The following is a 25,309-nucleotide window of genomic DNA, read 5'->3' as shown; positions in this document are numbered from 1 at the left end:
ATATACATCAGTTATAGCAGAAATATTAAAGCAACAGAAACCTAATGCGGTTTCTTCCTCAGTGAGATCCTGACACTGGGAGCAGGTTACTGGTTTCTCAGTCAGAAGCTGGTTGCAAACCTGAGGCCAGCAGGTGTCAGAAGAGGAAGTTCTGGTCTCAGCATCCTGAGGGCCTTCAGTTTGTCACCTGCTGCCGAGATCGACTCAAAACCTTCCCACAACTTATAACCTGGCTCTGATCCACCAGGACCAAATGCTAATACTTGCATCTGTTTTTTCTGTCTTCAGATATTGAGTTTGTGTGAAAGTGTCTTCTCATTCCACTCAAAAACCTTTTATCAAAACAACGATTGGATCGTAGCACTGAGAGATCTGGGCTTCAGAACATCTGTTTACCTGCAGGGGGCCAGGCTTTGATGTATCCAGTGCAATGCACCACAGAGTATTGAGCCTCTCCTTCTTTGGATGGTCCCAAGCCGTTCCTGATAATCAAACACGGAAGGACAGAAACACAGGTAGACTAAACAGCTGCTACTCTCTTGCATACAGGCTTTTCACACATAAACCGCATCCATCTGACAGAAGAGTCATTCTGTGTTGTTCTTTTTTTTCCGTTTCATGCTCACATCTACTGCAGTGCAATGAAACCTCATCTCTGTGGGCTGCTGGATGAAAAACGAGTTAAAACATTCCGTCCCAGAATTCTTTCTTTGTGCATCACAGATTATCTAAATATTAGACATGTGCCGCAGGCTCAGCATTGACAGAAAAACATTTTATCTTAGACTTTGAATATAAAAGGTGTGGCAGAAAAAGCCTGCATATGTCAGAGCTACTGAAAGCAATTTATTATGAAACCTAAGTTTATTTTCCTATTGGTTATCACAACACATTATTCATATTTTACCAAATAAATCAAAATCCACTAAAAGTCTGAATCACAGCTGTTTTTGGACTCTACCTGTATCTTTTCCTCATGTTAGATAGACGATTTAGGGAGATATGATCCAGTGGCGCACTTCCACACCTAAATGACAAGAGTACACATTAGATTTCAGTTCATCATGGCATTAAATGTGTCTACCTTTCTCTTTTTTGACAAATACATTTTGTTGATGAGGTTGCTCGGGTCAAAACAAAAAGCAGGTAAAGCAATAGAATCGAAGCCGTTTACAGAACCTGAAGCTCAGTGCTACCATCTGCTTAGTTCCGATGCAGTGTTGCATCATGTTGTCTGCTCTGAATAAAACACAGCGCCCCTCGTGGACAATATAGGAACTAGCAGCTTTTCAATTAAACAAAGTACATGTTTTTTTTTCAATAATCATTGTTGAATAATGATAATGCATTTAGCCCCTGGGCTGGACTAAATCATCCAATTCCGGCCCGTGGGCCATATGTTTGACACCTCTGCTATAAACAATTATACACACAACCAAGCTTAAAAGATGGGCAGGCAATTAAGCAATTCCTGGAACAACTTAACCTATCTGTATTGTTGCATAATAAAAATCAAAGGTTAATGGCTAATATTACAAAACTTAAAAAAAACATTCAAAAATGCCAAATACCAGCTGCAGCGATCAGCTTCGATACTGAAAAAGCTTTTGATACAGTAAGCCGGGACTTTGTATATAAATTACTTGAGAAGTGTGGTTTCCATTCCAATTTTATTGACGCAATCAGGTCACTATACACAAAACCAAATGCACGGATATCTGTCAAATACGTTTGGATTACAGCGTGGAACGAGACAAGGATGTGGACTCTCTCCTTTGCTGTTTGTCCTTTACATAGAACTGTTAGCCCAACCAATAAGGTATAAAAGGTATAAACAAAGGTCAAACAAACAAAGGTATATCAAAAGTATAAACATTTCGGGTGATGCACACAAGGTGGCGCTATATGTGTTGGTACAAAAGCGAAGCAAACACATCGCTGCCTGCATTATTCCAGAGCTTGAGCAGCTTTGGTGAATTTGCATGATATAAACTGAATGTGAAAAAAAAAAAAAACGCTGATATTGACAATTACTTATAATTTACCAAAATCTTTGTGTGCCGAATTAAAACTTGAATGGGACCAAACTGCATTGCAATACCTTGGGAGTCTGATCCCCAAAGACACAATCACTATGGCTAAGTGTAATTATGAGAGTCTTCTGACCAGAATTAGATTGGATATACAACGATAGACTGTCACCCCCTTCATGAGTTTAACCCAAAGAATTGAATCTGTCAAAATGAACCAAATACCAAGATTTATTTTATTGTTTCAAGCCCTACTGGTAGAAATTACAAAAAGCTATTTATAGAGTGGGACACAAAGCTTTCCAGATTTACATGGCTTGGGAAAAAGCAGAGAATTAGATTCAAAACACTACAGCTCCAAAAAGAAAAGAGAGGCATTTAAAGAACTACTTCTATTCTGCACAAATTAAATCCTTGATAAACCTTTGTAATAAAAATTATAATGCCCAATGGAAGGACATTGAATTGGCTCTTACTTCAGACTCCCCCCTACAGGCAATCATGAGAAATAAAGATTTAGAACAGACTAAACTCAAAACTGAAAATCCTTGGATAAAATCCCAATTAAAAATCTGGACAGATGTTTAGCAGGAATATGAACTACATGACACGCTAAGAATTATAAGATGATGTGCTTACGATTACAGGCTGAACTGGATGCAACATCCAGAAACATTTTGTTCTGGGTCATTTGCCTTGATTCTGTGGTCAAAATTTAAAAATGAGAAATCAATAATTGTTGATAATATGTACGTTATTCACTGGCTATCAGACTGTTCAACAATTCCATCACTAAAACGGTCTGAGACTGATTGAAAATGCTGAGTTATATATATTTAGCAATATATTATTATTTGTGTATTATTAAGTCTAAGTCTGTTTGGACCAAAATTGGCTCAAAAATAGGAATTTTCCTTCTTTCTTTTCTTCTCTCCTATTAACACTATTAATGATGGACAGACCAGAACTCTGCTGCTAGCTTCTTCACACATTTCTCCTTTCATTCAGGGATAGCAAAGAAAATAGGCTCATACAGAACGAGTCCAGCCCTGCAATCGACCTCTCACTGCATAGTTAGTGAAAACATCATAATGGAAAAAGCACCTGAATTCATCACTATACTTAACTAAAGTAATATTTTTTAGCAACCAACAGACCTCATGCGGCAGATAAAGGAGCGCCTGGAGCCCATACACATCCTCATGGAAGACTGCTGCCCTTCCTTCTTTACGGTCCCCGTCTTCAGGTCCAGAATTCGTCCTGTGGAGGGACGAATGGAAGTGGAAAATAAAATGTGAAGCCTAACACATTTTGTCACCTACGTATGCTGCATTTTGAGAAAATTGTAATAGGCAATTTTACAGAGGAGCTACGGACTGAACTCCATAGCTCTGTGAAGATAGAAAAGAGTAACAAGTAGAAACAAACTAGAACACTTGGGTGTTCAACAGATGGCCCTGTAGTTTTATGAACTATGCGATACTGTGAGAGCTTTGGTGGAGCTGGCTGCACATTGTCCGAAAAAACAAACAAGCTACAAACCACAAAGAAAGACGGCTTCCTGTCGTCTTCTTCGTAATTTTTGTCAGTAAAGTTTGTTACTGAGATCCAAATGTACTTGAGTACACCTCACTGCAGCAAACAGAAAGGGGTGAGGAAGGACCATGCGACAGACCCATACCATATTTGGAAATGAGACAATTGCACTTCAGAAATGAGAGGACACTATTTTCTATATTATTTAAGAATTCATCTGTCATTCTTACGTCTTCTTATGTTTATTCTGCTTTTGACTTGTGTCATCCAAGGAACTGAATCTCTGCTGGCGTATGATCGCAACACACTACTAGACCCCCAACCTTTGGTCCAGGATATGATGCTATTTGATGTTGATGACCAACATCACCCGCTTCTGTTGGAGAGTCCGAGTCACCTGCTTCGGGTACCTGCGCTGCTTGCACAGCGGAGACGTCATCGTCGTCGTGGTAGACGAAGCGGCCGGCTGGTGAAGCTGAAGTTCTTTCTGATGCACTGTCCTTGTTTTACCCGATCGTCGCATGGACTATTTCTAGGCTCTCGGTTGCTCCATTAAAAACTAGGCAACCAAAGACTAAACCTGAGCCTTGGTTTAATGACAGAACTCGTGCTGTAAGGAAGGAATGTCGCCGTGCTGAACGCAGGTGGAAGAAGGATAAACTGCAGGTTACTTCAAATTTTAAAAGACTGTTGGCGACTCTGCCAGAGCACAGTTAAAGAGTCAAAAAGGGAATATTTGGCTAATATTATCTCCTCAAACAGCCATAACCCACGTGTTTTATTCAACACCATTGACTCTACACAGTAAAAATGCCAGTGTTAAAATCTCAGGTGTAGTGTCGAATAAAGAGTTTGAGTGTTGTTTTTTACACCACACAGCTTTAAATGAACACTGCCAGAATAAATTCCGTAATATTTGCGTTGTTAAATTCCAGTGTTAATTGGTTGGTGTTGCTTAAGCCCCGCCTTCGCGTAACGGCTGCAGAGCACGTGCTACTTTCTGTCATCACGCCACCAGTTAGTCTCTCAGTACGGCTACATTTCTTACACGAAGGACACAATTCTTTCCTAAAGGTGAGTTAAATATTTGTATTCAAACATTGTTTCGTTGGAAATGTGGTTTTAAGTTTGAGACTTGAAAGAGTGTACGATATTTAACCCATTTTGAATGGGAAATCCACCAAATTCAAGCTCCCGTCGTTTTGTCATATCTAGGCGAACAGTAAATTTGAATTCTGTTATATTTAGTAAGGTCTAGTTGTCATTTTAAACCATAGACAAGACTTCTATGTCTGTATTATTTGAAATATTGGTGACGTGTGTATCTAAAAAGCTAACTTAGCAAACGGTTTTTGGATGGTATTTTTTCTTCTGTTAGATTGAGCAGGACTTCATCAAGCTCTTTGGAGAAGACATCTCGGGGAAGTTTATTGCAAGATGGCCAATGTTCTACAAACCCCAGGTCATCACTGTCAGTAAAAACATTCGACAGAGAATTCACCTGGATGACCTTCTGTCTGCTCAGGAGGAATCAAGCGATTATGGTATGTATTAATATATAAATATGTTCAACTGTCTTTTCTATGTTTGCATTCTAATCATGGCTTGTTCTGACTTTATCAGAATGGGATAGCGACTTGGCAGCCATTCTCCTCCTGGTTCATCTCTTGCCTCCAACCACCAAAGGGAAGAAACATGTCAAAATTAGTGCAACTGAGGCAGCTGATCGTGTTGTGAAGTTCATGAAGCCCACCACATGAATTATTTGACATGAATTATTGGGCTTCACTTACTGTAAATTGATCTCATTTTTACAAGACTGTACATGTAAAGTCATTATTTGGCGTTATTTGTATTATAATTTTATAGTTATTTTTTAAAGTTATGGGTGAGATCAGGGTTAATTTTGTGACAATATGGAACAGAAAATTGGTTATGGGAAAATAATGGCACAAAGAATTGTATGAGCCCATTAGAACTGATCTTTTCACTTAAGCTCACAGGAGTTTCCTTGCAAGTCACATCCTCTTTCGTGGCATGTTCACAGCTAAAGGAAGGTGGAAAATGTTCTTAATTTGTTGCTAGTGAGGGACTAAAACCATTATTTCTAATGTGCTGTCTTTTAATATTAGGTGGGGACAAGCATGGTGACATTCCTTGACAAAGTTGGATCTGCACAGCCCTTCCTTCTCTGCGTTGGAGAGAAAAAGAGCAGTATTCAGAAGATCTACGTCATCCTTGATCAGAAGCCCATTCCTTGTGTGGCACAGACTGCAGTGGCTGCCTTCGATGAAGTTTTTAAGGCACACTTTGTCTTTGCTGTGTCCTATGATGTAACTCTTCTCAACTTCTACACATTCATCCAAACAACAGTTTATGGGATTGATGTGTCAACAACAAAGGAGAGCCCCAGAGTCAATGAAATCAGAGTGACAATTAACAACACTTAAATATGCCAACATGCAACATTTATAAGGTTCAGCACAGGAATTCTTCAACTTTTGTATGAGCTGTACATTAAAGGTCTGTAATACTGAAATGGGTTTAATAAAATTTGAACTTTCCATTTCTGTGTATTGTTTTGAATATTTTTTAGCACTGGATTTGGTTGATATCGACACTTTGTGGGGTCAATTATTTACCTTTTTAATACGACATAATGTATTGAGGTTAACACTACACTGGTGTTACTTTTAACATTATATTCTAACACTAACACTGTTGTAATGTTAATTGTTGAATATTAACAATATCTGGTGTTAATTTAACAAAAAATGGGTGTCAACCTTTTAACACTTTGAAAAGTGTTACTTTAACACCAGCTGACTTGGACACATAGATACTTTGTGGGTGTTAAAACTGTGGGTGCTAATTCAGCACTGGCATTTTTACTGTGTATGCTTAATACTCCACAGAATGCCTGTTTGGAAGCTTCTCCTGACATGTGTGAGAATTTTCTAGGTTTCTTTATTGAGAAGGTTGGTAGTGTCAGGACTCTTACCATAGCTCCTGAATCTGACCCCTCTGTTTCGGTCCCTCGCTCTGCTGCTTTTACTCAGTTTGAGCCTGTGACTGTCTCACTTTTAGAGGATGTGATTGGCCATATTAAGCCAGCAGGCTCCCCCCGTGATCCTGTCCCTCCACGACTTTTTAAAGATATTTTATCTAGCATAGTGCAGTCTCTTTGTGCAATTATAAATAACAGTCTGTCCTCAGGTGTGGTTCCTGCTAGTTTTAAACATGCAGTAGTGCAGCCACTGCTTAAAAAACGTGGCATTGATCCTACTGTTCTGGCAAATTATCGGCCTATTTCGAAGCTGCCTTTTTTTTCTAAGGTTTTAGAAAAAATTGTATACCATCAGCTGAAACAGTTTTTAGATGAAGATGGTATTCTGGAGATTTTCCAATCAGGTTTTAAAACTCTTCATAGCACAGAATCTGCTTTAATAAGAGTTTTTAATGACATCCTTGTAGCATGTGATTCTGGTAATCATGTTGTTCTGATTTTACTTGACCTAACTGCTACCTTTGATACAGTCGACCACGACATTTTAATATCGCGATTACAGCATATTGTAGGTATTGGTGACACTGTTCTTAATTGGTTCAGGTCCTACCTGGAGGACAGAACATTTTCAGTAAATATTAGAGACTCTGAATCATCTAGTGCTTCAATGCCATATGGTGTACCACAGGGCTCAATTCTGGGCCCACTGCTTTTCTGTCTTTATTTACTGTCTCTGGGTTCTATCCTCAGGAAACATGGGATTTCATTTCATTGTTATGCTGATGATTGCCAGATTTACTTGTCCCTGAAGCAGAAAGATGTCCAGTCAATCAAACATCTCCTAGGTGATATTAAAGCTTGGTTGGCTTTGAACTTTTTAAATTTTAACAAAAAGAAAACAGAGGTGATGGTGTTCGGACCCAGTGGCTCCTGTGGGACCCTAGGAGGTGTATTTTAAACCTGTTATTAAAGATCTTGGTTTTAAGATGGACAGTGATTTTAAATTGGACAGCCAAATTAGAGCTGTGGTTAAGTCCAGTTTTTATCATTTAAGGCGATTGGCATCAGTAAAATCTTTTCTTTCCAGGCAGCATTTTGAAACAGTGATCCACACTTTTATTCCGACTCGACTGGATTATTGTAACTCTTTATATCTGGGAGTCAGTCAGTCACTGCTTTCACGTCTGCAACTAGTTCAGAATGCGGCTGCACGACTTTTGACAGGAACTCGAAAGAGAGAGCATGTAACCCCTGTCTTGGCTTCACTTCACTAGCTGCCTGTATATTTTAGAATCCGTTTTAAAATTCTTATGTTTGTTTTTAAATCGCTGCACAATCTTGCCCCGGCTTACCTCACTAAGCTTCTTCACCATACATACCTTATCGGTCTCTTAGGTCTGTAGATCAGTTGCTCTTGGAGGTACCGAGATCTAGACGGACGCTCAGAGGGGACAGAGCTTTCTCTGTCGTGGGTCCTAAGTTATGGAATGACCTGCCTTTGCAGGTTAGAGAGGCCCCTTCACTGTCCACTTTTAAAGCTCGTCTTAAAACCCATCTATTTTACTTGGCTTTCAACTCCAGTGAGATCTAGTTTTACATGGTATGTTTGTTTGTTTTAAACTGTAAGAGTTTTTATTTGTTTTTATCTATTTTATGTACAGCACTTTGTATCAGCTGTGGTTGTTTTATAGTGCTTTATAAATAAAGTTGGTATGATATGGTATGGTATTTGCGGCGTCTTGTTTTTAATTTCTTTTAAAATCTGTGATATTTTCACCCTTAGGAAGGACATCCACTGTCGCCATGTATTTAAACTTCTCTCTTTTATTTACTTCAGCACTGCTCACAGTTCAATTCTGTAGCTTTCTATGTACTTCTAAAACTGATTAGTAGAATCATTTGGGGTCTGATACTGCCTCTAGTGGTGTGAGGATGGTAACACAGCTAACATAAATACATCACTAAATCAGAATACCACAAACTCTTAATTTATTATTATTTATTATAAAGGATAAATTCTTTTAAACACCAAACTACCTAATTTTCTTAAAAATGTGGAGCTAATTAAATAATCCAACTCCTTAAAGTTTTATTTGATGGCCAACTTATGGAAACTGTGGCAATTTTTCAATACCTTGGGTCATTCCTGTACAGTCAGAACACTTTTCCTGAAAAAACTGACTATATTTTTTGCATGGGGTTGTACATTTTTCAGACTTCCAAATTCTGGCAACCAACATCAAAACCATTAAGTAAAAAATAAAATATTTTACACAAATGATAAGCAGAGAAATTGTCAGCAGAAAAAAAATCCAACTACATTTACCTGTCATTGAGTTTTCTGAAGTGCTGAGTTGTTCTCTCAACTTGTCCACATCGTCTGGGTGAACCTGTTCATACAGGGTACTGCCAAGCCATTCTGACTGGGGATGGTTCAGCACTGGAGTCACAGAATCCGACACATAGATGACTCGCCCAGTCTCTGCCGCCACCACAAACAAGAAGCCATCTGCTGCTTCCAGAATCAGGTGCTTCAGTTCCTACAAGATCAAAAAGGCCCAAAGAAGACTTTTGAGAAACGAGATCCATTGTTTGATCACCCTAAGAAATGTGGCACATTGAGTTCTCTGTGCAAAGAAAAAAACCTGTCACTGCCTATATAATAAGGGCAGTCAATGTAGTGATATCAGAAGGAGAGAGAAAAATGTTGAGAAAGGTCAACAATGGCAGGATGATGGCGGTAGGAGTTTGTCCCACAATAAGTAGTTTGTCGGTTCAATCCCAGGCCTTTGTTGTTGTGTCCTTGGGCAAGACACTTCACACGCCTATCCTGCTGGTCAGAGGGCCCGGTGACACATAATGCCTCTGTCAAACTAACCCAGGACAGCTATGACTACTAGTTCAGAGAAGGAGAGACCAAAGTCTCAGCCAGGAATGTAAAATACAAATCTGAGAAAGTGAAGTAGTCATTTAAAAAGAATGACTTATCAGTCAGTGATCTGGTTTTGAACACCAGAGTGTTCTAGCTTGTTTCTACTTGTTACTTGTTACTCTTTCCTAGCTTCACAGAGCATGTTCCAACAAGCTAGAGCAGAAAGAAGGACGGGCCTGCTATGAACTGACAGACAGACCAACAGATTTCAGCTTTGTCTCATTCTGTATCAGGACAGCATCACATTGTCCCCGTTTTACCAAGCGCTTCCCACAGGAAAAGGTGTTAAATTGATGGTGAAGACAGTTCAATTCAGTACGCCCAGTAACAGTGGAGTAGGTCTCCTTGGCTGGTTTCTCAGATCAAAATTGCTTTTACAGGCTGACAATCAGGAACCGTACAATTTTAGACGAACAGAGCAGAGTCATCAGGACAAAACGAGAGGAAGAATACAACAACAAACAGCAGAAACGGCTCACCACATCACCTTATGATGCTGATCATTTTTAACGGCCCTTTATATTCTTCTGTAAGAGTTCACGTTACCTGAGCAGTGGCACATTTTTTGGTAAAACCGTGAGTTCACTGTACAAAACAATCCTTATTTTAAACAGTTTACATTACTTTTGGTTGACCACCAGCTTTCATTACACTACCTGTTCAGTGAGAAAGGAGGGCTTATACGCCCCATCAGTAGAAGTGTTGCCTGTCCCCCGCATGGACTTCATATGGGAAACCGCCATACGGAGTATGGTTAGCTTATCGGGCTTTCTGGCCAGAGCACTACAGGTGGGGACCATGTCTGACAGCTCAGTGATGTACTGGGTCATTTTGTTACGCCGGCGTCGTTCAATCTCACTGTGGTTCTCTCTAAAACAGAGGAAAGAAAAGAATACACAGCTAATGACTGTAGAATGAAACCTACGTCAAATTTAACTGAAACAGATTATCAACAGCTTTATATCATGTCATCTCATGTTATAAAAAAAGAAAAAAGTGTTCCCATGGTATTCAAGATGCTATACAATTGGGTTTAGTTTTCCGTAAAAACGAACAAAAGAAAGAAAATATAGTTAGTTTTAACACCTTTAGGTGTTAAAACTAAATGTGTCAAAGTTAGTTAAACATGAATAATTACTGAAGCACAACTCTATCTGACAAAAAGAGAATTAAATATTTACGTGACTATTTAAAAACATATCTTCCAGAGTCAACTGCTTTAAATATTTATTTGAAGAATGATCAAAATGTGACACAAACTCATATTTTGAAGGACATTGTCTGAGTTATATATGCTTAGTTTAGTGTTCACCAGTCCTCACCATTGACATCTCTGGCAGTGCTGTTTACATTATATACATATATATGATATATTATACCAACTGATTTATTGACCAGTGCCAATTCTAGGTGCCAATTCCCTTAATCTTATTCCCTAATCTTATCTTCATCAGCAAAGGTTTAAAAATCAGCCTTTGTCCGTTTCTCCTCTACAGTGAGCAGTTTGACCAGCCCACCAGGTCAGGTCTAAGTGTTTGCAGTTAACAATATTCACCCCATTGTTGCCAACTCAGTGACTATCTTGCTACATTTAGCAACATTTCAGAAAAAAAAAATTAAATAAATTGTATCAGCCAAAATCAAAATCGGCAGGTCAGGCTTTTTAAGATCGGTAACCAGGGATTGACCAGAAAACTGCAATTGGTGCAGCACAACGTAAGATGGAATACATACACACATATTTATGACATTCTTTGATTAAATACATTTCTTTTAACTCCAATAGCTAAAAATTTTATTTATACCAGGTGAGTCTTTCTCCCTTGAGGATGTGGATTGGTACTGGACTGACTATGTATCTTCAAATGATTTTAACAGAAGTTTCATATTACTTAGAAGTTGATGTAAAAATAATGTTTGTTTTAGCCACAAAATAATTATGCTCAGCAGCAAACAACATATCCCCAACTACAGCATAGAGTAGCTCATCAATGTAACAACTAGGTAGTCTGACATAAAACCATTTTACTAGACGATATCAAACTTATAGAAGTTTTAATTATTGTTATCAAACATTATCAAACACGGCGCTTTGAAGCCAAAAGGCCAACCATGAGAATCAACTCATTTAAGGTTTAAACTCAGTTTCACACAAACACAAAAACCCAACAATGAATATTTGGCTGTTGAACTGGACAGTCCAGGTCGCTATCAAGCAAATCTTCTATTAGCAGCTTTACAAATCTTTTACATTACATTATCAAGGCACATTAAAACAAACATTTATCTTGTCTTTTTTCTATTCTTCCTTTTATTTTCTCCCTCCCTGAACGCTGCTCTTAACTTTGTTACATCAACTGTTTCCACTATTTCAACAGTCTCGATTTTGTGTTTTCAAGTTGTTTTCATTTCTCCTAATTTATAAAATGACATAATCAGCAGACTTCAGATAACAATTACTAGGAATTTTTTCTGACATCTAGGCAAAATATCAGAGGAGTGAACAAATATCAGATTTCCATTATGCCCACCCATTGTTTCTGTAAAATATAACAATACCTGGTTGTATTTATGATGGTGCAAACTACAAATAGGAGGCTCACAAAAAGTAAAAAAAAAAGATTTCTTGTTATTTCAATTAGCTGTAGACATTTGTACCCTCTACAATTGAATATCTGGTCGTTGTTGCTTGCTTTCACTGCTCTCACCTTGAAAATTTGCTGGGTCCCTCACCATCCTCATCATCAAAGTCCATTCTGTAAAATAAGATAGAATAACAGTTATTCATTTAATTAAACCTAGCTGCCAACGTATGGCACTTTGAATCACTTTAATTATGTTTGAATTTATTTCAGTGTACTTAAAAAGACAAACAGATCCAATATCTATGTCAAAATATTTAATTCAAATCCTGTATCTTGTCATTGTGATGCTAATGGACAATTAAGTTCAGCCAGAACTTAAAAATAAAAATAAAATAACTAAAATAAATAAAATAACTGGATAGGCTGAACAGGTGTTGTAGTTGTAGCTAAAATCAATACTAATATTGAAGTGACAAAATACACAAAGGTTAATTTCTACTGAATTGCATCTGTACTCAGGGCCATGCAGGGGCTCAAAGTTAAACAAAGGCGCATTGAACAAGATCTTAAAACACCATACAACGTAGCAACATAGCAACAACCCATATTAATCAAGAATTTAACTGGATCCGACTATATCATTCCCATCAAGCGGGAAATGCAAAGCAAATATACTATATTTTCCCCAACGGAATAAAGTTGCTCTTTTTGCTGCTGACGGTCCTGGAGGACTGAGTTGATCTGAGACTGTAGCTATTAAACAGACCAGAGGAAAGAAGGTCAAAGGTTATGAAGTTATTAAATAAGCAAATTTGCTGCCATTTCACTAATTAAGCCCTAATAATATCTATTTAACCTCTAGAACAACTTGGCTGCAGACTGATTTATAGATCAAAAACATCAAAGGGATAAACTCTATATAATTTTTTTGATGTTAGCATCTCTGAGATCTAGAATTGTAAGACTGGTATAAGCAAAGAAAACTCGGTAGCTGCTGGTAGGTGCCATTCAAGGGCCTCCAGACACTCAGGGACCCCTAGAAATTGTTTAATTGTAACACAGACCATAGATCTAAACCTGCAGAATTCTTTTATAGAGAATGACAATGTTATTAAATTTCATTTAATGCATTCAGCTGAGAAAAAACAAGTACATTTAGGATTTAATTAGGAAGTTCACTATGTAAAAGTTTAAAGAATCATCTGATAGTTTGATTGTTGTGTTACCATGGCTACAATATGGTGTAATATTTGTGTTTGAGCTGGTTTGTTCACAAATACATCACAGCAAATAACCAATAATCAGCGACTGATTTTAAACTCAGCCATTGAACGTGGTCTAATTCTCACAAACTTCACCTTATCTGTATTTAAACACTGTTAGTGATGCTGAGGTTCTTAGTAGAAAGGGATGGGGGGTTCTGTCTAAGGCCCCATATTACCTTGGGCCGGTCCTGCATGAACAGCCGCTGCGATGTGCATCTCTGGAATTCACCTGTGATCTACCTGGAATCCCCTGGTGGCCCCTATGTTAGTCCCCCCAATGCTTTGGGGAGATTTTGATTCATTTAATTGTGGCATCTTTGGCTTTATGCTGTGGTTCTAATTATTGCTGCAGTATTTTCCAACCATCCATCCATCCATTTTCTGAGCACCCTTCTCCCTAACGGGGTCGGGAGGTGCTGGTGCCTATCTCCATCTGCGTTTCGGGCGAGAGGCGGGGTACACCCTGAACAGGTCGCCAGTCTGTTGCAGGCAGTATTTTCTCTGATGTTTATTTTGTGAACTCTAAATACACTGGGCTGAATCTTTCTTTAACACTTGAGGTTCTGCAGTAACTTCTATTTACAGTCGCTCACCTCCAACCCAGATCCCATCAGCAGCGGCTTTAAGCCGCCTGGCAGAAACGTTAAGGACAAGCAGAGCGAACAGTCAGCATGTGGTAACAAGGTGGTAGCACGGTGGTAGCAAGGTGGTACCCGGTGGTACCAAGGTGGCACCGAGGCTTTGAGCTGTGTCGTGACTTTAACTATTGTGAGGATAATTATGAAAATATAAATAGAAACAGCTTTTCTAATGTCAATCATACCTACGTATTTATTCACAAACCAATGTATGAAAAACTATTCTTGCCCATTATTTGTTAGGGGGCACAGATCCACCCCCCACCTCACCATGGATCCGATGTCTGAACAACATGGAGGAAGAAAAACTAAGAGCCGTTGTTAGACTGAGGGCAGCCAGACTAGTTCATTTTGATGAATTATTATATTTAGCTAAATATTATTCCACAAGCAGGCCTTCTTACAAACAGATTTAAATAATAATAATAAAGAATTGAAAAAAGAAAAAAAAATCATAAGTGCACTAGGAGCATTAAGCTCAAGCCATGTCCTCCACCTGCACATGCCTGTCTGTACTTATCCATTCAAATCTCAGTTCTGCATTTGATTCAGCCAATCTGGGTTTCCAATATTCAAGTAAAAGGGCTACATATAAGTGCATACACAATTTTTATTGGTTTATTTTTGTAAAAGATGCTGAAAACCCATCCATAACATAATGTAAGATAATGATCTTACAATCTTATCCTGAATGGGGTCGCTTGTGGTGCTGGTGCCTATCTCCAGCAGTCAACGGGTGAGAGGTGGGATCTCCCTGGACAGGCTCCAATCCATTGCAGATGTTAAAAACCATTTGTAACTTTTCTTCCAATTCATAATTATTCACAAGTACTCGTAAATTACAAAGTAAAGCTAAACTTCTTTTTATTTAATCACATAAAATCCCAGTGAGATACATTAATTTATCACAGAATGCCAGGTTTGAAGGGTATGAATATATTTGTACAATTCTGTATAAATTTGGGATTTTTCTTCTGTGCTAGAAAAGAAATTGTTTCAACAAGAAAGCAGAATTAAAGACACTCACCCTCCTGATCTCCTCTTCCCACCGCGGCCTGACACGGCACCTGCCATTCTCACCTGGCCACTCCCAACTCCTCCAGGCATCGCTACTGGACCTGGCAGGTCACTGGCTATTTCTACAACATGCAACAGTCAAGAGCAGAGGACAGAACACAACAAACATAATATGTTTCACCCAAAATGAACAAATTTTAAATTTTACACTAACTCTTTAAGAAATCCCGTTGTTGACACAAAAACATTGCTTAATGTATGTCAGCTTTGGTATCGTCCACATATTCATTATTGGATTGAGATCTGGTGAGGCCATTAGAGTATAGTGACGTATACGATAACAGATTTTGCTGGGCAATAAATCGTCTCAAAAATTATTACGATAAACGATAATATTGTTTGAAGACCTTTTTACATTGATTTAATGGAAATTACATAATAATACATGCGATTTCCTGCCAAAGATAGATGCACTTTACTTTCAAAAGAACACTTAACACTGGGACTGATACACAAAATAAATAAAACAACCAAAAACAAAAATAAAATTGATTCTCAGTCTCCATTAACAATAAATGTACTTGAATAAAAACTGAACAACATAAAGTCAAAGTGGAAATAAATACTGCATTCAACCAAAAGAGTGCAGATTATGAAGTCTGTATAGTATATTGTCCTTCAGTAATCATTAGATTTTAATAGAGAAGACATTAGTTCATGCAATAGTTCAAACTACAGGATTTTTTACACTTGTGTGATGTGTTAGGGTAGATCGTTGTAGCCGCTCCGATCTAAATCAAGGATTTGCCCAGACTGGGAGCTTAACGCAGCCTGTTGAATGTGACCGGTAGCCAATTAGAAAGCGCGGATTCTCCTCTTGCTTTCTGAGGGGAAACACGGTGCAACCCGAAGTCCAGCAGACATCGGAAACATGTATGTTTATTCAACATTTCGTGCAAAGAAAATATAAATAATAACTAGGGGAGGAGTTGGAGCAAAATTTCTACCAGAAAACCTGGTAACTTTTCACCTGTTCTTCGTTAACGTGACATAAATAGGTTATAATGATTTTCATTCAGTCAGGACTGACACTCGCCACATGCATTGCAGGTAGATTGTAGTAAGGAATAGATTAATGCCTGGTTTCAAAATTAGTAAACTGGACATATTATTGTGTGGTTCGATCGAACCGTGATAGCTAGGCTTTCTGTCGGCGAATGTGTCTCTCAGGTTTTGGTAATGGGCCGACAATCCGCGACATAGGATCGTGCAGTGCGCGCTGGGCATTACACTAAGGAAATAAGGAAGGGAGGGTCAGTGGAGAGCACTGGAGTTGAGCCTTTTTTCATTCAGTGTCATTAACAGTAAGAGAAAAAGGCAGGAAGAAACGATATAGCCGATAATTGAAATGAGGTCGATCGTTTTAATTTATTGTGCGATTAATTGATTTATCGTTTATCGCCACAGGCCTAATAGTGAACTCATTTTCGTGTTCAGGAAACAAGTCTGAGATAATTCACGCATTGTGACATGGCGCATTATCCTGCTTGAAGAAGCCATTAGGAGATGGGTACACAGTGGTCATAAAGGTGTGGATATGGTCAGCAACCAGGGTTTCCCCCAGAAAATTTGTTAACATCATGTTTTTGTATTAAAAGATGTTAAGTAGACAGGAAATGTACAATTATTACTGGGTAATTTTATGTTATGGAAAACCTCACCAGAATGTTATTTAATCCCACAAGTAGACTTAAAAACAACAAATCAAACAATACAATTAAAATGAATATCAATTACTTGCGCTTCTGTTTAATCCAAATTAAGTCAGCAGCTTCATAAGAACCCCCAGGACTTCATAAATGCTAATATTTTAACACAGGCAATTGATATATCAATGTAACATTTGTTTATTGAGATTATCAGTGCTGCTAAATTTGATTTTAAATGGTTTAACATACATAAATTCAAATAATTTAAATAGTTTAACATTTAAATGTAAGATTTTAAGGAGCTAGAAAGTTTACTTTGTAAAAGTTCAGAGAACAATCTTCATAGTTAGATTGTTTTGTTATCATAGCTAAATTCTGATACTATGAGTTTAATCTTACACTTTAAGCTCTGTTTGTTCACAGATACAAATTAGTAAACTGCACTTATTTTTGATTGCTTTTTAGGTTGGCTAAAAACTACTCCCGTTCTTCCAGATTTCACTACATCTAACACAGAAGCTGGTTGCTGATGTTTTTAGCAGCAAGCGGGGCCCCTAAGTCAAATTCTGCTCAAGGCCTCATACAGTCTTGGACCGACCCTGCATGATTTACCTTTTCAAAGGTAAATCATCAGTTATAAAAATAACCAGCAGTTATTTTTATAACTGCTGGTTATTTTATAACTGTTATAAAAATAACCAGCAGTTATTTTTATAACTGGTTGTTTTTTATTGCACTCCGTTTGTTGCCAGATAAGGTTCATGTTATGCTCGTTCTGTTTTGTTGGTGGTTTTTTATCACACACTTAACATGATTATTTACAAAGAGTGAATCGTTGTGTAAACTACATTTGGGAGCAGGAAAAACATGATGCTTTCCTTGTCAATCTTAATAATAAAAATTAAGATTTCTTTAATTTTACCATTGCAACAAAACATTAATATTGTAACGGAAGGTAAACTTAAAGCAGCATCGTACAACAGTCACATGGTGCGTCATTCCTTCCAGGATGCACTGCAAGAAAAATAAACATTTAATCATACATAATTATATATATACTTAGTCATTTTGGTAATAGGCTAGTACACATAAAGCCTAATTTGCCTTTATTATAAGCTTTATATAAGACTTTTAATTTTTGTGGCTCCAGACAGATTTGTTTTTTGTTTTTTTTGGTTTTTATGGCTCTTTCAACATTTTGGGTTGCTGGCTCCTGAAATAATATGTGTTTAACTGATTTACAAAGCTCCAAGTACGAATTGATTAAATGGAAATTCCACTTCATTTTTACTTCCTTTGAGCTCATCTGATAACAAAATAGAGAGATTAAGATTTCATTTGACATTTTATACATATACAATGCAAGAAAAGCCAGTTAAAAACAGTGCATCAACCGTCAGGGCGGGACCCGATCCATTCAGCTACACAGACTGGCCAGGGAAATAATTCTGTGGAGCAGCACCAAATTTCTATCTGTTCGTGCAACACACGTACCAGGAATTCTGAACAGAGGGGCCGATCTGTTATCCAGAGGCAACCCCCTTTACGGAGAGTGGAAACTGCAACTTCAAGTGGTGGAGCAGATCTGGCAGAGATACGGAAGGGCTGCCGTAGATCTCTTCGCCTCAGGGGAAAAAACGCTCATTGCCCACAGTTTTTCTCCCTGACGGACCGAGACGCACCACTGGGCGTGGACGCGCTGGCTCACTCGTGGCCGGATGTGTTGCTCTATGCGTTCCCGCCTCTGAGTCTGATATCCCCAACTCTAGTCAGAGTGAGGGAACAGGGCCTGTCCTTAATTCTGGTGGCCCCATGGTGGCCATCGAAGCCCTGGGTGGCAGAAATAATTCAAGTTCTGTCAGCACAACCATGGCCCCTCCCCATTCGCAGGGACCTTCTGTCTCAAGCTCAGGGAGAGATTTATCATCCACATCAAGATCGTCTGGCTCTCTGGGCCTGGCCTGTGAAAGGTGGAACCTAAATGCAACAGGTCTCCCTCCAGAGGTCATCGACACCATCCAGAATTCAAGGGCTCCGTCAACTCGCTCACTTTACGGTGGTAAATGGCGAATTTTTGAGGAGTGGTGTGTGGAGAGACAGGCTATTCCTTTTCAGTGTTCGGTGGTGGAGGTTCTCTGTTTTCTACAGAGCTTGTTGGAAAAGGGCAAGGCCTTTTCAACTATTAAGGTTTATTTAGCTGCAATCTCAGCTTGTTATGTGGGATTTGGTGATAAACCTGTTGGGCAGCACCCCTTGGTGTGCCGTTTCATGAAGGGGGCACGACGAAAGCTGCCCACCTCTAGGCGTTTCATGCCATTATGGGACCTCACTCTGGTACTGGAGGCCCTTTGCCATCATCCCTTTGAGCCTTTGGAGGGTATTGGTATGAAATTTCTTACATTGAAAACTGCACTGCTCTTAGCTTTAACTACTGCTAAGAGAGTAGGCGAGTTACACGCACTATCAGTTAGTCCTACTTGTCTACAGTGGGCACCGGGGTTCTCCAAAGTATGCTTGAGACCCAATCCTGCTTTTGTGCCCAAGGTGATGGAAACATCATACCGGTGTTCAATGGTGGAACTGCTGGCATTCCATCCACCTCCTTTTTCTTCAGAAGGAGAGAAGAGGCTTAATTGCTTATGTCCCGTGAGAACTTGAGGGCTTATGTTGACAGGACAGCTGACTTTAGAAGAGCTGATCACCTTTTTGTGTCTTGGGCTACTTCTCATAAGGGCAAACCTATCTCTCGCCACAGGTTAGCGCACTGGATTGTGGAGACTATATCTCTGGCATATAGATGCTCAGGGTCAGAACCCCCTGAAGGGCTGAGGGCCCATTCTACCAGAAGCATGGCCACCTCTTGGGCTTTGTTCCGCGGTGTGTCTGTTCAGGACATCTGTGCGGCAGCCAGTTGGGCTACACCGCACACGTTTGTGAGGTTTTAAAGGCTGGATGTGGCCCAGTCATCTTTGGCGCACATGGTACTCGAGGTTGGCTCATCAGGCTCCACCGGAGTCCTGGATTGTATGAATTGTTGCCAAGCACGGCTTCGGGGTCAGCATGCAATTCGGGAGTTGGCCATATCTCCCATAGTGAAACACCGAGCGAAGTTAGAAAAAGAACGTTGGGTTACTTAACGTAATCCCTGGTTCTTTGATAACAGAGTGAGGTGTTTCACCAACACATCCCTTCATGCATGGGCACGGAAAGAAACCTGCTTAGAATGAGTTGAGAGGGATAGGTTGGCCGTGATATTGGATGGTGGGTGGAGCCACAGTCACGGCTCAACCTGTCTGTCATGGACAGACGTGATGTCATTGGAGCTTCCGTAGTTGGGTCACGCTGAGGCGATTCCCATAGTGAAACACCTCACTCTGTTATCAAAGAACCAGGGATTACGTTAAGTAACCCAACGTTTCTGTCCAATTCAAATCTTAGGTTTTACCTGACTTTTTTTTTTTTTTTTTACATTGCATAGAATATATTACTTCTAATACTCTTTGTGTGGAATTTTTCCATTGTTCAAAAACTTTTACTCCTCTTCAACAGCTTTTCTGTTATAATAATCCCATTTAGGCACTTTGCAGGACTATAATTTGTTCTGGTGCTTCTGCCTATTTCTCGCATTTCTGAAAGTCTTCAGCAGATGACTTCCAACGTTTTGGCATTTTCAATAAAAGCATTGAGCATTTAGTTCACATTTGTATTTTTACAGGAAATGCACACTTTCTAGTTTGAATTGTATTGTTTGATTTGTTGTTTTTGAGACTATTTGTGGGTTTAAATAGCATTTCATCTGCAATGTTTTCTGTAACATATAATTACCCATTAATATTTTTACATTTCCGGTCTACCTTAACAACTTTTAATACAAAAACACAGTGGACTGCCTCGGTACCCCGAACAAGCTTAGCAAGTTTTCTGGGAGAAACCCTGAGACCAAATCATAATTATTATTGAAAAAACACAGATGGGCTATACTGCCCATCTGTGTTGAATTATATTACCCTTTGCTGATGTTTTTCATATTGATGTTTATATCTTTAATTGCCTTTATTGCCTCTATTTATTATCCCTTCAGTTTTTTTCATTGGTTTTGTAAAATAAAAGATAATTGGTCACATAAACTGTGTGATTGTGGCTAACCAACAATTTATCCAGCAGTTGTTTAGTCATCTTGAAGAAGATAATCAACAACAAAAGCTCATCCTGGAGCAACTAACAAATAAGGTGCCTTATCCAAGCCTCATGTGCTCCTTAATGTTTGAGAAATACTGTAGCCCAGGGGTGTCAAACTCATTTTGGTTTAGGGGCCGCATACAGCTTAATCTGATCTCAAGGGGCCGCACAAATTAACTCATTTCAAAATTAAATAGAACTAATGAAAGTGAACTCGTTGATTTTTATATTAAACAAATTTCACTTTTACAAAAATATATTATGAATAACTTCAGACTTTTTAAGAAAAGTATATACAATTTCAACATTAATTTTACTCAGTTAAACATTTATTTAAGTGCCTTATGCGTAAGAACTGATCAGTGATTGTACAAAGTTGCAAAACATTTATTCACAGTTTTTGGAACTTCAAACACTGTCCTGCATGACAAAATACATCAAACAGATAAAAATTAAGAAATGATTTAAAATCTATTTTCTACATCTGGGAAGCAATTTAATCAAATTAGCGAGCTTCACACATTTGAAATTTTAAGTGTCAGGTGTTTTAAACAGACATTTGATTAAGTACATCTGTCGCCTTTCTTGTTGATGCATAAAATATATACATATAGAAAAACTTTCATACATAACATGTATTGCATGCATGAGAAATATTTCACTCAACAAACTGACGATGACTGAGAGCTCTGGCTCGGATGACATTAAAAGTTCGGACAACCACCTCCATGACATGGTGCATTTTTAGCGACTTGCAGCATAATGCTTCCTGATGCAAAATACAATGAAATGTCCAAAACTCCCCCCCTTTATTTGCAGCTTTCTTTCTCTCTGAACTTTGTCACAACACCTGTCTTTTTCCCAATCACTGACGTCGCACCATCAGTAGCCAGGCTTACGCCGCAGGTAACCAGTCCACCCGGCGTGGGACCAGTCCACCTGGCGCGGGACCAGTCCACCCCGACTCGGTCCAGCGCTCCAACAACGAAGCGGAAAATGTCTTCAGATGTCATGGTGTCGGTCATGGGCACCAACTCTGGAATCTCCTCTGTGACAGTCAACGTCTCATCAACTCCACGAATAAATATGGCCAGTTGAGCGACATCCGCAACATCAGTACTCTCATCAATTGCAACAGAAAATGCCAGAAATGACTCCGTTTTGCGTTTGAGCTGGTTGTCCAAATCTGCTGATAGTTCGGAAATCCTGTCAGCAACGATATTTCTAGTCAAGCTAATATTGGCAAAAGCTTGTCTCTTCTCAGGACACACAACTTGAGCAGCTTCAGCATGCAGTTCCCTCACAGGAAGGCTTTGATGCTATCGCTATTTGGTTAGCAGTTAGATAGCTGGCTTTCACCGCAGCATCACTGGCCTCTCAACTCCGGGTAAAAACAGATTGCTGTTTCCTCAGACCCATCAACATTTCATTTGTCTTCTGATTTCTCAGTTCTCCTCGCAAGTGTTTGTATTTTTCACCATGCTGGGTTTCATAGTGGCGGTGAATATTGTATTCCTTAAGCACCGAAACCTGCTGCAGGCACACAAGGGACACGGGTTTTCCATTCACCTCCGTGAACAAATAAGAAGAAGTCAATTTTTCTTGAAAAATCCAAAACTCCGTGTCTACCTTTCTCTTTTTTGAGAAAAACATGTCGTTGATGAGGCTGCCGGGGCCAAAATAAAACGCTGATAAAGCGATAGAATCAAAGCTGTTTACAGAACCTGAAGCTCAGTGCTGCCATCTGCTGTTAGTTCCAATGTCTGCTCTGAATAAAACGGCGCCCCTCGTGGACAATATAGGAATAGCAGATTTTCAATTAAACAAAATGTATGGGTTTTTTTTTCAATTATAATGGTCCGGCTGGGGGCATTTAGACCCCGGGCCGGACTAAATCGTTCGGTGGGCCGGTTCCGGCCCGCGGGCCGTATGTTTGACACCCCTGACCTAGAGGATCGTTAACAGCTCAAAATGCGTTATTAGTGATTCAGTTGTTGTTAAATGTCTTCTGTTGTTGTGAATAAATGTGTAAGATTAAACGGGGTTTAATTATTGTCTTGGTCAGGAGTCCTTGTCAGCTGCTGACCATGTTCAGTAGAATTGCCCCTGGTAACTGTTTCAGTAGAATAATTCCAGACCTGCTGCTGCTTAAAGAACATTTCTGCCTCTCATTCGGCTCCTCATGTTGGACCAACAATGAAGCATCCAGTCCATGTGTCCATGGAACTCTGCAGACCGAGGGAAGGACAATGATAGTGGAGAGCGATACGATGAGCTTTTGTATGGCCCGACTAACACACGAACGGACGCAAGCACACGCGCGCGCGCACACACACACACACACACACGCACACACACACACAAACACACACACACACACACACACACACACACACACACACACACACACACACACACACACACACACTGTCTCCGGTCTTCTGAAGCAATCAAGATCACGAATACAACTACAAAGCATCCAGAAAGTCACAGCTACCCATCTATTTTAAACGGTTCTCAGCACTGAGGAATGGTAACGGTGTAACCAAGAGCTGAGTGGGGGAAGGGATGGATGCTGGCTGGGGCTGCAGCGGCCTTTCGGTGTCGGCGCCCCGTTCCAGCTTCTCCCACCCCGCTCACATTCATCCACACACCCAGAAAAGTACTTACCGGACGGGTTCACCGCAGCGGGAGTCGCCATGTTGTCACTGCGTGGATAAAAATATATCAAAGCGATGGAGACGACGCACAATACGGAGCGAATCCCTCCGCCCCTCGCTAGAAACCGTCTGCTCTCCGTGGAACTGGCACGCGAAGCTTCTTCCAGCCTCCCACTTCACGCGCGTTGATGCGGAGGAAAATGATTCGGTCCTTCAACAAACGCGTCTATGAGGGAAATAAGAACAGCGTGAATGTTGCTATAACAGCAATATCTTAGAGACTAGACTTATTAAAATGCAAGATGTCTGAATCGTAACACCGCGAGACTTTAGGGTTGCATTAATAATTTGAATGTTAAACAGTGCAGTTATGTAGCGTTACAGCTCCTTATTAAAATGTTCGAAAGTGATTATTTGCTTTAATATTTCGACTCACTGTGCTTCCTTCCTTCTTCCAATATCACTGAGCTGAATTGGAGGTCACCTGCACACCAGCCATTATTTCAGAGTAAAACTGAATGACGACAGTTTATGAAAAAGACGCTTCAGTCTAAAATAATATCGCAGATTGAAAACAAGTTCCATACCAGGAGATGTCGCAGTTCTGGAGTGTCTGCAAGTTTTTCTATTAACAACAAATGTAAATCTGTCAAGCAGAATAGAAATAATTCTGAACATTGATGGTGCCATTTTAAAAAAATGTTAGATCTCCTTGACGAAAAAGTATTGGCAATGTTCTTAATGGAGGGGAAATTGTATGGTTTTTTTTCTTTATGAAAATTATAAGAAAAATTCAATTTTTTTTGTGGAGAGAATCAAAGCTACAATCCTACACTGTAACAAATTGCCCTGTATTTTTACAGTATAATGTTGGCAGCAGGGTTGCCAGCATTATACTCTTAATTATACAGTACCCTTACTGTAATTGACTATACAGTAGTGTTTTGAACAATTCCAGTGTTGATCTCAGTGAAAGAAGTTAAAAATTAGACTAAGACGAAAAAAGCTTTCTCTCAGTGAAATAAGTCAAAAATGCACCACTGTGTAATTTTCTGCAAATTCATGAAAGTTTTAGCTTTATAATCTTTGAAACAGCTTAGAAGTACTGAGAAGCAGTATATTTTAGTGTTTTGAACAATTCCAGTGTTGATCTCAGTGAAAGAAGTCAAAAATAAGACTAAGACGAAAAATCTTTCTCTCAGTGAAATAAGTCAAAAATGCACCACTGTGTAATTTTCTGCAAATTCATGAAAGTTCAGCTTCATAATCTTTGAAACAGCATAGAAGTATTGAGAAGCAGTATATTTGAGTGTTTTGAACAATTCCAGTGTTGATCTCAGTGAAAGAAGTCAAAAATAAGACTAAGACGAAAAATCTTTCTCTCAGTGAAATAAGTCAAAAATGCACCACTGTGTAATTTTCTGCAAATTCATGAAAGTTCAGCTTCATAATCTTTGAAACAGCATAGAAGTATTGAGAAGCAGTATATTTGAGTGTTTTGAACAATTCAGTGTTGATCTCAGTGAAAGAAGTCAAAAATAAGACTAAGATGAAAAAAGCTTTCTCTCAGTGAAATAAGTCAAAAATGCACCACTGTCTAATTTTCTGCAAATTCGAGAAAGTTCAGCTTTATAATCTTTGAAACAGCTTAGAAGTACTGAGAAGCAGTACATTTTAGTGTTTTGAACAATTCCAGTGTTGATCTCAGTGAAAGAAGTCAAAAATAAGACTAAGACGAAAAAAGCTTTCTC

At 39.2% G+C, this 25,309-nt stretch overlaps 1 protein-coding gene across 4 annotated transcripts in view; it reads right to left on the bottom strand.

The window, feature by feature from the left end:
* Nucleotides 1–24,092, bottom strand: part of arnt2 (aryl-hydrocarbon receptor nuclear translocator 2) — a 44,502-nt gene extending 20,410 nt beyond the window's left edge. For 2 of the 4 annotated variants that reach the window (XR_008604985.1, XM_055022409.1), the window contains exons 1-8: nucleotides 23,569–23,877; nucleotides 15,021–15,132; nucleotides 12,214–12,261; nucleotides 10,162–10,375; nucleotides 8,900–9,113; nucleotides 3,188–3,290; nucleotides 962–1,027; nucleotides 397–482 (exon numbers count right to left, since the gene is read on the bottom strand). Coding sequence is in view for 3 of the 4 variants with exons in the window: in XM_055022409.1 (XP_054878384.1) it covers nucleotides 397–482; nucleotides 962–1,027; nucleotides 3,188–3,290; nucleotides 8,900–9,113; nucleotides 10,162–10,375; nucleotides 12,214–12,261; nucleotides 15,021–15,132; nucleotides 23,569–23,599 (874 nt within the window). In the remaining variant the exon portion in view is untranslated. Of the gene's footprint in view, nucleotides 1–396; nucleotides 483–961; nucleotides 1,028–3,187; nucleotides 3,291–8,899; nucleotides 9,114–10,161; nucleotides 10,376–12,213; nucleotides 12,262–15,020; nucleotides 15,133–23,568; nucleotides 23,878–23,994 lie in introns of those variants that run through there. The other 2 variants (XM_055022408.1, XM_055022407.1) reach the window with 2 other exon arrangements.
* Nucleotides 24,093–25,309: the final 1,217 nt, after the last annotated feature.

The sequence above is a fragment of the Poeciliopsis prolifica genome, unplaced genomic scaffold (assembly GCF_027474105.1).
Source record: "Poeciliopsis prolifica strain line A6 unplaced genomic scaffold, Auburn_PproV2 SCAFFOLD086, whole genome shotgun sequence".
NCBI lineage: Eukaryota > Metazoa > Chordata > Actinopteri > Cyprinodontiformes > Poeciliidae > Poeciliopsis > Poeciliopsis prolifica.
This window is presented reverse-complemented; position numbering and strand designations above follow the sequence as displayed.